This window comes from Terrapene carolina, unplaced genomic scaffold (genome assembly GCF_002925995.2).
Source record: "Terrapene carolina triunguis isolate 2854851 unplaced genomic scaffold, T_m_triunguis-2.0 Scaffold194, whole genome shotgun sequence".
Classification (NCBI taxonomy): Eukaryota; Metazoa; Chordata; order Testudines; family Emydidae; genus Terrapene; species Terrapene triunguis.
In genome coordinates, this window is record NW_020664545.1 from 409,775 (window position 1) to 422,484 (window position 12,710).

Genomic DNA, 12,710 nt, shown 5'->3' on the forward strand with positions numbered 1-12,710 from the left:
GAAGCTAAATGAATTCTCTGTAACAGTCTTCACTGCAGAGGATGTGAAGGAGATTCCCACACCTGAGCCATTCTTTTTAGGTGCCAAATCTGAAGAACTGTCCCAGATTCAGAGGGGTAGCCGTGTTAGTCTGGATCTGTAAAAAGTGACAAAGAGTCCTGTGGCACCTTATAGACTAAGAGATGTATTGGAGCATAAGCTTTCGTGGGTGAATACCCACTTTGTCAGATGCATTATAGGGGGGTCATGCGTCTGATGAAGTGGGTATTCACCTACGAAAGCTTATGCTCCAATACATCTCTTAGTTTATAAGGTGCCACAGGACTCTTTGTCGCTTGTCCCAGATTGAGGTGTCAGTAGATGGTGTTGTGGAACAAATTGGCAAATTAAACAGTAATAAGGCACCAGGACCAGATGGTATTCACCCAAGAGTTCTGAAGGAACTCAAATATGAAATTGCAGAACTACTAACTGTGGTATGTAACCTATTGCTTAAATCAGCCTCTGGACCAGATGATTGGAGGGAAGCTAATGTACTGCCTATTTTTAAAAAAGGCTACAGAGGCAACCCTGGCAATTAATGTCCATGAAAAATGCGTCACAGATCGTGAAATCTAGTCTCCCCCATGAAATCTGGTCTTTTGTGTACTTTTACCCTATACTATAGAGATTTCATGGGGAAAACCAGCGTTTCTCAAACAGAAGGTCCTGACCCAAAAGGCGGTGCGGAGGGTTGCAAGGTTATTATAGGGGGGTCATGGTATTGCCACCTTTACATCTGTTCTGCCTTCAGAGCTATGTGGCTCGAGAGCAGCGGCTGCTGGCCAGGTGCCCAGCTCTGAAGGTAGCACCCTGCCAGGAGCAGCGCAGAAGTAAGGGTGGCAATACCATCCTATGCCACCCTTACTTCTGTCCTGCTGCCTTCAGAGCTGGGCAGCTGGAGAGTGGCGGCTGCTGGCTGAGGGCCCAGCTCTGAAGGCAGCAGGACAGAAGTAAGGGTGGCAATACCATACCATGCCACCCTTACTTCTGCACTGCTGTTGGCGGTGGTGTTCAGAACTGGGCTCCTGGCCAACAGCTGCTGCTCTGTGGCTGCCCAGCTCTGAAGGTAGCACCACCACCAATAGCAGTGCAGAAGAAAGGGTGGCAATACTGAGACCCCCCTACAATAATCTTACAACCCTCCCCCCAACACCCTTTTGGGTCAAGACTCCTACAACTGCAACACCATGAAATTTCAGATTTAAATATATGAAATTTATGATTTTTAAAAGTCCATTTTCAAAATGGACTGTGAATTTGGTAGTGCCCTACCTATCTCCTTTCGAAACCTCTGAGCAGACTCGGCTCGTTCGACCTCACAGCCCCTCTCTCACATACACTCAACCTGGTTCAGACTCCTACAAAACAGCCCAATTTGGGGTTCTTAAGGAGGACAAATAAGATCTCAGGCCCCAGCATTCATTTCCCTGCAGGGTGCAATGCAATGGTGCCACCTGGTGCATGGTCTCCAAGTCACAGGGAGCAACTGCACAGCTTGGAGTGGAGAGACATCTGCTCTGTCAGCCTCTGCTAGAGCTCATCTCCCTGGCACCTTTGGGATGCCCAATACATGGCTCAGTGAGAGGAAGCCCACTCTGCCACTGCATCCACTGCTCAATTCTGATGAAATTTTGTCTGTCTCCAGTCCTGAGCATGTGGCACCTTTCACTGTGTTTACTTTGAAGGCTGATTTAAAAAAAAAATTAATTGTAGGAGTCTCTCTCTTTTTTACGTGTGGGGGTGAAGGGTGAGTTCTTGCAGGGTTCCCATTCCAAGTGCCTCTCTCCTCATTCCAGTTGCCAAGCACTCTTCCTTCTCAGGGAGCCATACCCAAGGAATAAGGGGCTGGGACTCCAGTTCCTGGGAACCTGCCTCTCTGATGCACAGAATCTAGTCTAAACCTGTTTCTTCCTGTCTCCTCTGACATTTCACTGGCAGCTTGGGCAGAATCTCTCTTCAAATGGCTTATCTTCCTCCTACTCTCAATAACCTGAATGGAAGAATGCTGCCCCACCTCACTGCTGGGCTTCTCCTTGCCTTGGCCTCCTCTTTCAGTGTGTCTGAGGTCTTCATTTCAGGAATTTATTTTGCCTAGTTAGCCTGTCCTACTGCAGCTGCAAGAGAGCTGGAAACAGGCAAGTGACTTACACTAGGAAACACGTGGCAAACCTGACTGTACATGTCAGTCTTCTCCCTTTGTGCCTGTAACACTCCCTAGAGCACATGATCCAGGCACCAAGAATCAGCAGAGAAACGGACTCCACAGCTGGGAGAGTGGTGCACTGGTATCAGAGACTCCGACACGAACCATGAGAACAAACCAGCTCATCAAATACACTTTGTTTGTCTCCTGTTACCTCTTCTGGGTGAGTCTGAGCAGAGCTGGGGCTGCCACGCCCAGGGTGGGGCTGACACTGGCTGGGCAGCAAGATCACTGCTTGCAGGGAAACCCACTTTCAAAGTCGTCCCAGTGAAGAGTCAGTCTGGCCAGTTGTGATACTAGGGCCCTGTGGTGAGGATGGCAGGGTGCAGGTCCCTTGTAAATTGCTAATCTACCCTCTGGTATCCCTTCATCTGGGTTCCCCTTGGACAGGCTGCGAGTCCTGCTTCTCTTCTCTGGCTGGGCAAATGTCTCCTGCTCCCAGAATTAGATGCTGTTGGGGGATTTTTCCTCTTGCAAAATGATGAGTTTGTCTCTGATTCTTCCTCCTTAGGTGGCCAGTGGGCTCATGGTTGCAGTTGGCATTTATGCCAAACTCTCTCAAGAAGCAAGTAAGTACCATTTCCTGTCCCTCCATAAGTTACCAAGCTGGAGTTTAGATAAAGCTAACGAAGTGACTGCAGGGTAATTGTGCAGTCATTGCTCTCTTCCCAGTACAGCGTGGAGATGAGCTTTGTGGCCCATCTCTGACTGGCAGTTTTCAAATCACCCTCCGCCATCGTTCCTGTATGTCACTCCCCCATGGTGGTGCCCAATCTTTTTGATGGATCTACAAGGCTGAGAAGGATTATTAATAACCATGTACATTTGTCATCCCCAAAGACTGCTGAGTGTTCAGCAATATTCAATAAACAAATTACAAATGGATCAAATAAGGTGGTGCAGCCTAATGAATGCCTGAGAACTCTGGAAAGTAAACTCATGAGGGAGCTCAGCTCCTTCCACCAATGTCATGAACCTGAGGCTTCGTTGCTTCACAGTTTCAACGCTGGGGAATAAACCTCCAAGCACAAATTCCCCCTCCCTTCAATGTGCCATTTGTATTTGCTGAGCACTAGCTATGTGCTTGGTGCTGTACAGACCATAGAGACAAACATGGTCTCTGCCCGGAAGGGTTTACAGTCCAAGGTGACAAATGTGTTCATCAATTAAACTTGTGGACCTAGGCAACCTTGTAGTGCAGAATTTTATTTGGTGAGTGTTTTGTAATCCCGTAGCTCTGTGATGAGAAGGTGTGGCTAAAACCGACGAGTGCAGGGAGGAAATGTGTTTCAAGGGGAGGGTTGGGGCTTGCCCTGGAAGGCTGGTATGTGGAACTTGTCCAACTCAGTGTTCTTCTGTGAGCTCTGTATCCATTCTTGATACTCTGAGGGGAAGAGGAAGGAGCAGGATTTGGCTTGCGCAAATTTCTTACTTTGCCTTGTTTTTCAATTTCTGCCAGGTGCTGTGGATTCGCTCCTCGCTGATCCCTCGCTGATCCTGCTTACGGTGGGGATCCTGATGTTTGGCATCACCTTTGTGGGGTGTACAGGAGCCTTGCGTGACCTGCCTGTGCTGCTGAAAATTGTAAGGAGAGGCTAGTGGGATGATTTCTTCTATCTGATAGGGATCCCTATGCCTTGGGCTGCCCTTACTAGGCAACTTCCTGCCTAAAGAGAGTGCCTCAAAGGGTATGTCTACACTACAGGATTAATCCGAATTTAGATAATTCGAATTTAGGAAACAGGTTGTATAAATTCGATTGTGCGCGGCCACACTAAGCACCTTAATTCGGTTTTAAACCACATTAATTCGGTGGTGTGCGGCCACACTACCCCATTAACTTAAACACAGTAATTCGGTGGTGTGCGTCCACACTAACCCTAATTCGAATTAACAAAATCGATTTAGGCTCTACTCCGTTCGTCGAGGTGGAGTACAGAAATCGATTTAAAGGGCCCTTTAATTCGAATTAACTGGCTCTGTAGTGTGGACGGGTGAAGGGTTAATTCGGATTAAGGCAGCTAAATCCGAATTAAAGTCCTAGTGTAGACCAGGCCAAAGAGTGGAGTGTGAACCTGCTCCACCTGCATTAGAAGATCAATTTTTGTCAGTCCCTTAAGTGGGTTCTGAAGGGGGGCACTGGAAGTACTAGCATGTTACTGAGCTAGTGGGAAAATAGCTCACCAACTGCATGAACAGCAAGGAAAAAGAAAAAAAATCAGTGAATTCCTGACCACACTAAAGGCTGCACTGCCATCGTGACTCATAACTTCTGCTCCCCACCTGTCTCTTTGGCTGCACATCCAAGCAAAAAGATCTGGTGGCTTGTGCCAGTCCTGTCACCTTTTAATGTGGCCTGTTTTTCACATTTGCACCAACATTTTGCCATTTACACTATTTGTCCCAAGTCAAAGGGTTGTTTATAATATTTGCCCATCAGAATCCACAGTTGTTGCCTTTATGGGAATTTTGCAGAGAGTTTGCAAATGTAACATTCCTCCAGGTGTTGGTATGAGGTTATCTTGGGGATAATTTCATTGCGGAGTGTCTGGAGGCACAGGCATGCTACAGCAGTGCAATGCAAGAAAGTGTGTGTGATATGTTTGGAGACTGCATGTTTCTTGTAGCTAATAGAATCCAATGAGGCTGGAAGAGGTTTAGGGTGTGTTCTTTTCATTTGCAAATAACAAAAATTCCCCCTTGACAGGATTTAACATTTCCCAGTAATACAAAAGGAAAGGTTCCTTCTCAGGTGTCAGCTAATGTTTATCACTATAGCTGGGTAAATACTGGCCCCCTCCAAACAGTGTCTTGGAATATTGGCTTCAATTTTAAAATATACTTGCTCTGGGGTCCTTGTGTGCTTCTGAGCTGACCTTCTGAGCCCTCAAGTCACGCTCAGCAACATTTGGGTGAACAAATTTCAAAATGGCCTGTGTGAAGATCTGTGTAGGAAGAGCACTCCGTAAGAGTTATATTTATGCAACTGGAGAACAGAAACAACCCCATCTGCCTTATGTGACCACACTCAGACTGAATTTTGAATGCTGGGAATCAAATGCGCAGACTCAACATGATAAATCCACAGAGTAAAAAAAAAAATTCACAACTTGTCAAATAAACCTGAGGAAATTGCTGACTGCAGCAAAGCAGCAAAAACTCACCAAATAAATTGTTTGCTAACATAGTAAAGCAGAGAAGAATTCATTTCCCTGTGCTGGTTCCTCTCCCCAAAGGGAGACTTAACTATGCTAATGAAAAGATGGCATTTAAACTAGACAGGACAAAATACTGGAGAATAGACTGTAGGGAACAACAACCAGCCCCAGTGATGGGCTAACCACACTTGGCACATACCTAACCTAGCACTTTGCAACTTCAAAGCACAGCCAGGAGGTGAGTGTTATTAGCTGACCTCATAGGTCTTTTACATCCCTAATAATTAAGATTCCATGACAGGGGCACTCTTAAAGACAAATGGTAGCCATGTTAGTCTGTATCAGCAAAAACAACAAGGAGTCCTTGTGGCACCTTAGAGACTAAGGCCTGGTCTACACTGGGGGGAGAGATCCATCTAAGTTACGTAACTTCAGCTATGTGAATAACGTAGCTGAAGTCGACGTACTTAGATCGACTTACCGTGGTGTCTTCACCGCGGTGAGTTGACTGCTGCTGCTCCCCCGACGACTCTGCCTGCGCCTCTCGCGGCGGTGGAGTACAGGAGTCGACGGGAGAGCGCTTGGGGATCGATTTATCGCGTCTAGACTAGACGCAATAAATTGACCCCTGCTGGATCGATCGCTGCCCGCCGGTGGGTAGTGTAGCCATACCCTAAGTCTCCTTCCAAGCAGCTAACATGGATTTATGGCTCATGATAACAATCTATAATGCACTAACTTTTTGTCCTATGATAACAGAGGTGTGAACTGCCCACTTCACCTTGAATGACCTCTTACAACATGTAATTCCTTATGCTAAACAACCTGTTCCACCTTGTATTTAGCTGTGACACTCTGAGTACATTTCCCAGTCATGAAGAAAAGCTCTGTGTAAGCTCGAAAACTCGTCTCTTTCACCAGTAGAAGTTGGTCCAATAAAAGATCTTACCTCACCCACCTTGTTGGGACCAACACAGCTACAACATTACAAAAAGCAGCTAATAGGGCAGTCACAATGGCAGCAAGGTCAGAGTATGTCTCCCAGCCTAGGCTGACAGATTTGGGTGAGCAGAGCTTGCACTGGAGGCTGAGCCCCAGCCCAAACTGCAATTTCAAAGTGCTGTCTCTAACACTATCTTTAAAACACTAGTGCAAGCCCCATTAGCCCTAATCTGGGCTGGCAGGCTTGCTCCAAAATGCTGACCTGACTGTGGAGTCAGTGCCTGTTCCATTAGCACAGGCAATCTCAGCTCCATCACCAGTGCTATAGCAGAGGTAGTGGGGCATTTTTGTCTGAAACATTCTAATCATTTTCTTCTAGCCTCACCTGCAAATGAACCACGGAGGCTTGTGGGAAAACCAGCCAGGGGAAATTCTGTTCTAGCCCATGATGTATTCCTCAGCTGGGACTTATAGGCAGGGGACTTGACTCTCTCCAATACATTCGGGTAGTGATATTTACCAGCAGTACTACCATTTAGCTATGATGGGGAGCCCTATCTTGTAATAACACTGGTATCCAGGTGGTTGCCTGGAAGTTCTCACATTCAGCCCTCCTGCTGCAAGGAGGGCTGGGACCTGAAAAAATGGCAGTGTAGTGCAGGCAGGAGACAGCCTTTTATGCATAATCAGGCCTGGTCTCTCCAAGGGGCTGGTAATTTAAACAGTTCCCCTGCTCAGCCAGGTCTTATGCTTGTCCCCTGTGTTCTCTGCAGTGTTTCAGCTGCTGTGTTCTCTTGTAGAATCTGGAACTAGATTTTCCAAGCCTTCCTGCACAGGGCGTATCTCTGGAGTTTCCAGGGATTGTCTTGTGTGTAACAAGTCTTAAGCAGGCCCCAGTGCCTTGGGGCCCCCCAAGATACAGTATTACTGAAGGGGAAATGCTGGTTCATTGCACCTGACAGCTGATTTCCTCTGGACTGTTGGAGGTGGAGGATGATCTCATTGGAGCTCTGGGCATGAGTATTAACACACATACACAGCAGGGTGAATGTACATGACACATCATAGACACAGCCCCAGCCCCACAGAGCTCTTGCTCTAAGGGCTCTTGCATCGATGCTGGTGGGGGGAACTGGTTGCTCTACAGGTTGTTCTGATGATCTCACCCCTTCATTTTTCAGTTTGCCTGGATTTTACTGATCATTCTCATTCTCCAGATCGTGGCTGCTGTCCTGGGATTTCTCTTCTCCGGCATGGTAACTGCAAAGCCAACTCCAAAGCTGGCTGACACTTTGCTGCATTAGACAGTTGCATTTGGCAACATAATTGCATGAGCACAGATCTAGAAGTCAGTAACACCCTATGTAGCCTTGGGCAAGTCTCTGCCCCTCCCTGCCTCAGTTTCCCCTCTGGAAGATGGGAACATTAATACTTCCTCTACCTACCTGACTGTGCGGTTGTCAAGATGAATCAGGGAACATCTGAATGCACAGTGTATGCAGAGTATTTATTCTCTGGCTGCCAATAGGGATGCAGGTCAACCTTCTCCATCTGCACTTTGGGGAGGCGAATGGGGGAAAAGACAGCCACTCGGGTTTAACTTGCATTTGTCCCTGTGACATGCTCAGATTAGGGGTGCCTCGGAGAGACCAGATGCCAGAGACAAGACTTGGGCCCAAAGTGCAGGAAATGGAAGACAAGGGGAGCTTCTGAAAGTCAATGAATCTGCCTGGTAGATGCTGACAACTGCACTGTCTGTGTGTGTTGCAGGTGTTGGAGAAAGCAGCATTTCTGATGGGAAAAGCTATCTCCGGTTATAGGGATGACCTAGATTTACAGAACCTTATTGATTATATACAGAAAAAGGTAATTTAAAAACACCTCTCAGATTTGTATCATGCTTTGCTGTTCAATTATTTCAGTGAAGGCAAATGGCCAAACATACCCTGTCTCAGATCCTCAGTCAGTGCTGGGATCTCAGTGCCAGCATTAGACCCCCACATACACAGGGAGCCTAACGCCAGGTCCCTGACAGCCAGCTTCCCATTGTCTTGCCAGGCCCTGTGCTCAAGTCAGTGTTTTCTCCACTCCTCAAACCACAGAAAGAAGAATGGTCTCCATTTATTTTTTTCTGTCCACGGCAGCAGCTGTGACTTTCACCAAGGCAGTTGAGAACAGAATGAAATTCACCATTGACCAATTTAGGGAAACCCCATTTTTGTTCCCTGTTTGCACCACAAGACACAGTTGCTTCTCCCTCCCAAATTAGATTCCTAAAGTCCCCTGAAAGTCTGTGAATACCCATGAGAGAGATAAGAGAAAGATGGTTGAGTCAACCGTGTCTCCTGTTCCAGCCGCTGCTCAGACACTGGTAATCTGAGGAGGCTGTGGGGGAGTTTAACTAGATTCCAAAGATTACAGTTCTCCCTTATTGGATTGTAGGGGGTCTTCTGGGCAGTTTATTCCTACCCGTGGGTAACTTATCTCACAGCTATTCGCAGAACTCCTGTCTGTACAGTCCCGTGCACACCTGGGCCCTGTGTAAACAAGCAGCTACCCCAAGGTCCTCCTTTCTGTTTCACTCTCTCAGTTTGAGTGCTGTGGGGTGCATTCCTACAAGGACTGGTCCCAGAATATTTACTTTGAGTGCCAAGACTCCAACCCAAGCCTGGAACGCTGTGCTGTGCCTTTCTCCTGCTGCATCCAAAAAGATCAAGAGGCAGCCATTACTGTAAGTCAAATCTGGCCACATTTTTGTGGTTAAAATTTTTTTCTTTAGGTTTTTATTTTTAAAAAATTTCCACTGCAGCACGTGGTTGGGAGCTAAGGACACACATTAAAATAAAGCCAAAGAGATCAAGTAGGAAAGTATCAGAGGTACTTTGCATTATATAACATTTCATGTCAGGATCTCAATGCAGTTTGCAAGGTCAGGTCAGTATCATTATCCCCACTGGGTTAGGGAAACTGAGGCACAGAAAGGCAATGTGACTTTACTTAGAATATACAGTGAGTCTGTGGAAGACTCAGAACAGAACCCACATCTCCCAATTCCAAATCCCTTGTTCTAACCATTTAACATGCTGTCTGTCTGTAACATAGCTGGCTAGACCACCAAGAACAAAGCAGTGTTCTGTTCTGGTTGTTTGTTTGGGCCCATGACTATGTATCAGAATCATAGGACTGGAAGGGACCTCGAGAGGTCATCTAGTCCAGTCCCCTGCACTCATGGCAGGACTAAGTATTAACTAGCCCAGGGGTGGCTCCGGAGCCACATGCGGCTCTTCAGAAGCTAATATGCAGCTCCTTGTATAGGCACCGACTCCGGAGCTGGAGCTACAGGCGCCAACTTTCCAATGTGCCAGGGGATGCTCACTGCTCAACCCCTGGCTCTGCCACAGGCCCTGCCCCCACTGATTGGGAGGAAGGGGGAGATGCTGATCGGTGGGGCTGCCGGTGGGCGGGAGGGGCGTGGCGTGGGGGAGCTGCTGACGTATTACTGTGGCTCTTTGGCAATGTACATTGTTAAATTCTGGCTCCATCTCAGGCTCAGGTTGGCCACCCCTGACCTAGACCATCCCTGCTAGATATTTGTATCAGGACACCTGTCCCCTCCCTCTCCTCTCAGGGTCAGGCATGCAGTGACTACTTCAGGGGGGAAAGAGCAGATCCTGTTCCTCACTCACTAAACTCTTACTGGCTCTTCTCTCCCTGCAGAGTGTTCTCAACACCATGTGTGGCTATGGGACCCAGAACCTGAGATCATGGAAAGCAGAAAGTCTGATATACATTGAGGGCTGCTTGGAAAAGATTGTTGGCTGGGGGCAGAGAAACCTGCTGCTTGTTGCAGGGCTAGCAATAGGACTGTTTTTCTTGGAGGTAACTGAGGCTGTAACAGCGTTAAGACTATGTCTGTATTAGAAAAGTGCATCAGTTTAACTAAATCCATTAAAAACTAATCGAGTTAAACCAGTGCAAACTCTCAAGAGCAATGCACTTAAACTGATTTAAGCTAAATTAATATAAGCAAAGGTTAAGTTGGTAACTTACTAATGCAAGCTAAACTAATATCAAGCGTGTTGATGCAAACTACCTCCATGTATAGAAATGCATCTATATTAGGAGTTTGCATTGATTTAATTAAATTGATTTTAAAATAAATGTGGTTAAACCAGTGCATTTTTCTAGTATAAACAAAGCCAAGAATCTGCTTGGCTAGCTCTATGAATGATAACCACTCCCCTCCATACAAAGTTTTCAAACTTGGGTGGCAAACGTTAACAGAAGAGTCTGCAGAAGAGAAGAATGAGGGGGTATTTGATAGCTGCTTTCAACTACCTGAAAGGGGGTTCCAAAGAAGATGGATCTAGACTGTTCTCAGTGGTACCAGATGACAGAACAAGGAGTAATGGTCTCAAGTTGCAGTGGGGGAGGTTTAGGTTGGCTATTAGGAAAACTTTTTCACTAGGAGGGTGGTGAAGCACTGGAATGCGTTACCTAGGGAGGTGGTGGAATCTCCTTCCTTAGAGGTTTTTAAGGTCAGGCTTCACAAAGCCCTGGCTGGGATGATTTAGTTGGGAATTGGTCCTGCTTTGAGCAGGGGGTTGGACTAGATGACCTCCTGAGGGCCCTTCCAACCCTGAGATTCTATGATTCTAACACCTAAATCCATAGTTAGATACACAGTACTAATAATATAGTGACATATGAACAATAATGCTTAGGCACCTAAACAAGTGGCCTGAGTTTCACAGGTGCTGAACTGCTGCAGCAACCATGAAAGTCAGTGGGGGACACAGTCCTTGGCATCAGAACCTTGGGTTTTGTCTAGAGGGTAAATTACAGGATTTCGTGGTCCCTTCCCTGCATTTCCCCTGCTCTCAGCCCTCAGGGATGTTGCTTTCAGGTGTCAGTGAATCCAGCCCAAGTGACTTCCTTTTCCCTTCCAGATTCTCGTGTTTTCCATGGCCGTGATGCTCATTTACCAGATTGACTTTATCATACAGAAACGGAAAAGCACAAGGAGGAGAGGCCCCGAGAAATAAGTCTGTTGCTCCCATCAAGAGCCCAGCGTGGTCTCTATTGCCGCTGGTGCGGGCTGTGTAGAAGGAACAAACTGAGATCTCAGTCGAAACACTGTGAATACCCCAGAGGGTGCCAGGGCCCATGCCCCAGGTGAATGAACAGACACTGGAAAGCATTTTCTGTGCATATGAGGCAGAGGCAACTGCTGCTTGGAAAGGATCCTTGCTGCCTGGTGGGATCATCTGATGGGTCTCTCACTCTCTCCTCCCGCACTGTTTTATTACCATGGACATTTGCACAATACCAGATCTTTCTTTTCTGAGATTCCTGATGCTTATTCTCCATCTGTGGTCAGAGTCCTCTGGTTGCTTTAGCGATCACTTTGGAGGACAGGATTACAATTGAAAAGAAACTTGACAAATTGGAGAATTGGTCAGAAATCAACAAGGTGAAATTCAGTAAAGACAAGTGCAAAGTACTACACTTAGGAAGAAAAAAGTCAAATGCATAATTACAAAATGGGGAATAACTGGTTAGGTGTTAGTGCTGCTGAAAAGGATCTGGGAGTTATAGCAAATCACATGAGCCAACAATGTGATGCAGTTGCAAAAAATGCTAATATCATTTCGGGATATTGTAACAGAGTTCCCAGAGGGCCAGGTGGATAGCCCACCCAGTTTCCAGCCTTGCCTCCCTGCAGGAAGGCCTTTCAGTCCAGTTCCCAACCCTTGTATGGGGCTTAGCTTTATCTCAGGGTTTTCAATGTCCTTGCCCTCTCCTTACTAGAGGGGGAGTGGGGTGGAAATGAGCCTTACACTCCTCCTGCAGCAAGGGCAGTTGGTAGGGGAGCCCGGTCCCTCCCACTCTACCAGGCTCTTACCCAGGGTCCTATGAGTGCCAACAGTGTCCAGCACCCTGGAATGCCCTCCACTTTGCCCCTGGGCCATTTCCTACCATCCATCCCCACATGCCTTCAAGTCCTATATAAGATAATACAAGAAAATGAAAAGACAACTAAACCTTCAGCCCAAACTAGGCTCAGCAGGTAGCCCTATTCCTCAAAGGGAGGCTGCTTTGGCACCCTTGTTCAGGAGCCCACAGGGTAGGTCTGTCTTCCTCCCCAGCCTCCCTCTTCTGAGCTAAGTTGTTCTCTTTATGTTTTAAGGTGCCTCTCCAGTTGGAGCATGCTCTGCAGGTCTGGAGTGGTGGTGCTTCCTTTAACCCCTTCAGGCCCAGTGTGAGCTTTGTACACTCCATCACAGGTACATTAACAGGAGTGTTGTTTGTAAGACACAGGAGGTAATTGTCCCATTCTATTCAGCACTGGTGGGGCCTCAGCT

General features: G+C 47.0%; 1 protein-coding gene across 1 annotated transcript; it reads left to right on the top strand.

The window, feature by feature from the left end:
- The first annotated feature begins 2,618 nt into the window (after positions 1-2,618).
- Positions 2,619-11,803, top strand: LOC112102805 (tetraspanin-33-like). The gene is made up of 7 exons (XM_024194260.3): positions 2,619-2,814; positions 3,705-3,829; positions 7,527-7,601; positions 8,116-8,211; positions 8,936-9,076; positions 10,063-10,224; positions 11,295-11,803. The coding sequence occupies exons 1-7, from the start codon at positions 2,772-2,774 to the stop codon at positions 11,388-11,390; spliced, it is 738 nt and encodes a 245-aa protein (XP_024050028.2). The 5' UTR covers positions 2,619-2,771; the 3' UTR covers positions 11,391-11,803.
- Positions 11,804-12,710: the final 907 nt, after the last annotated feature.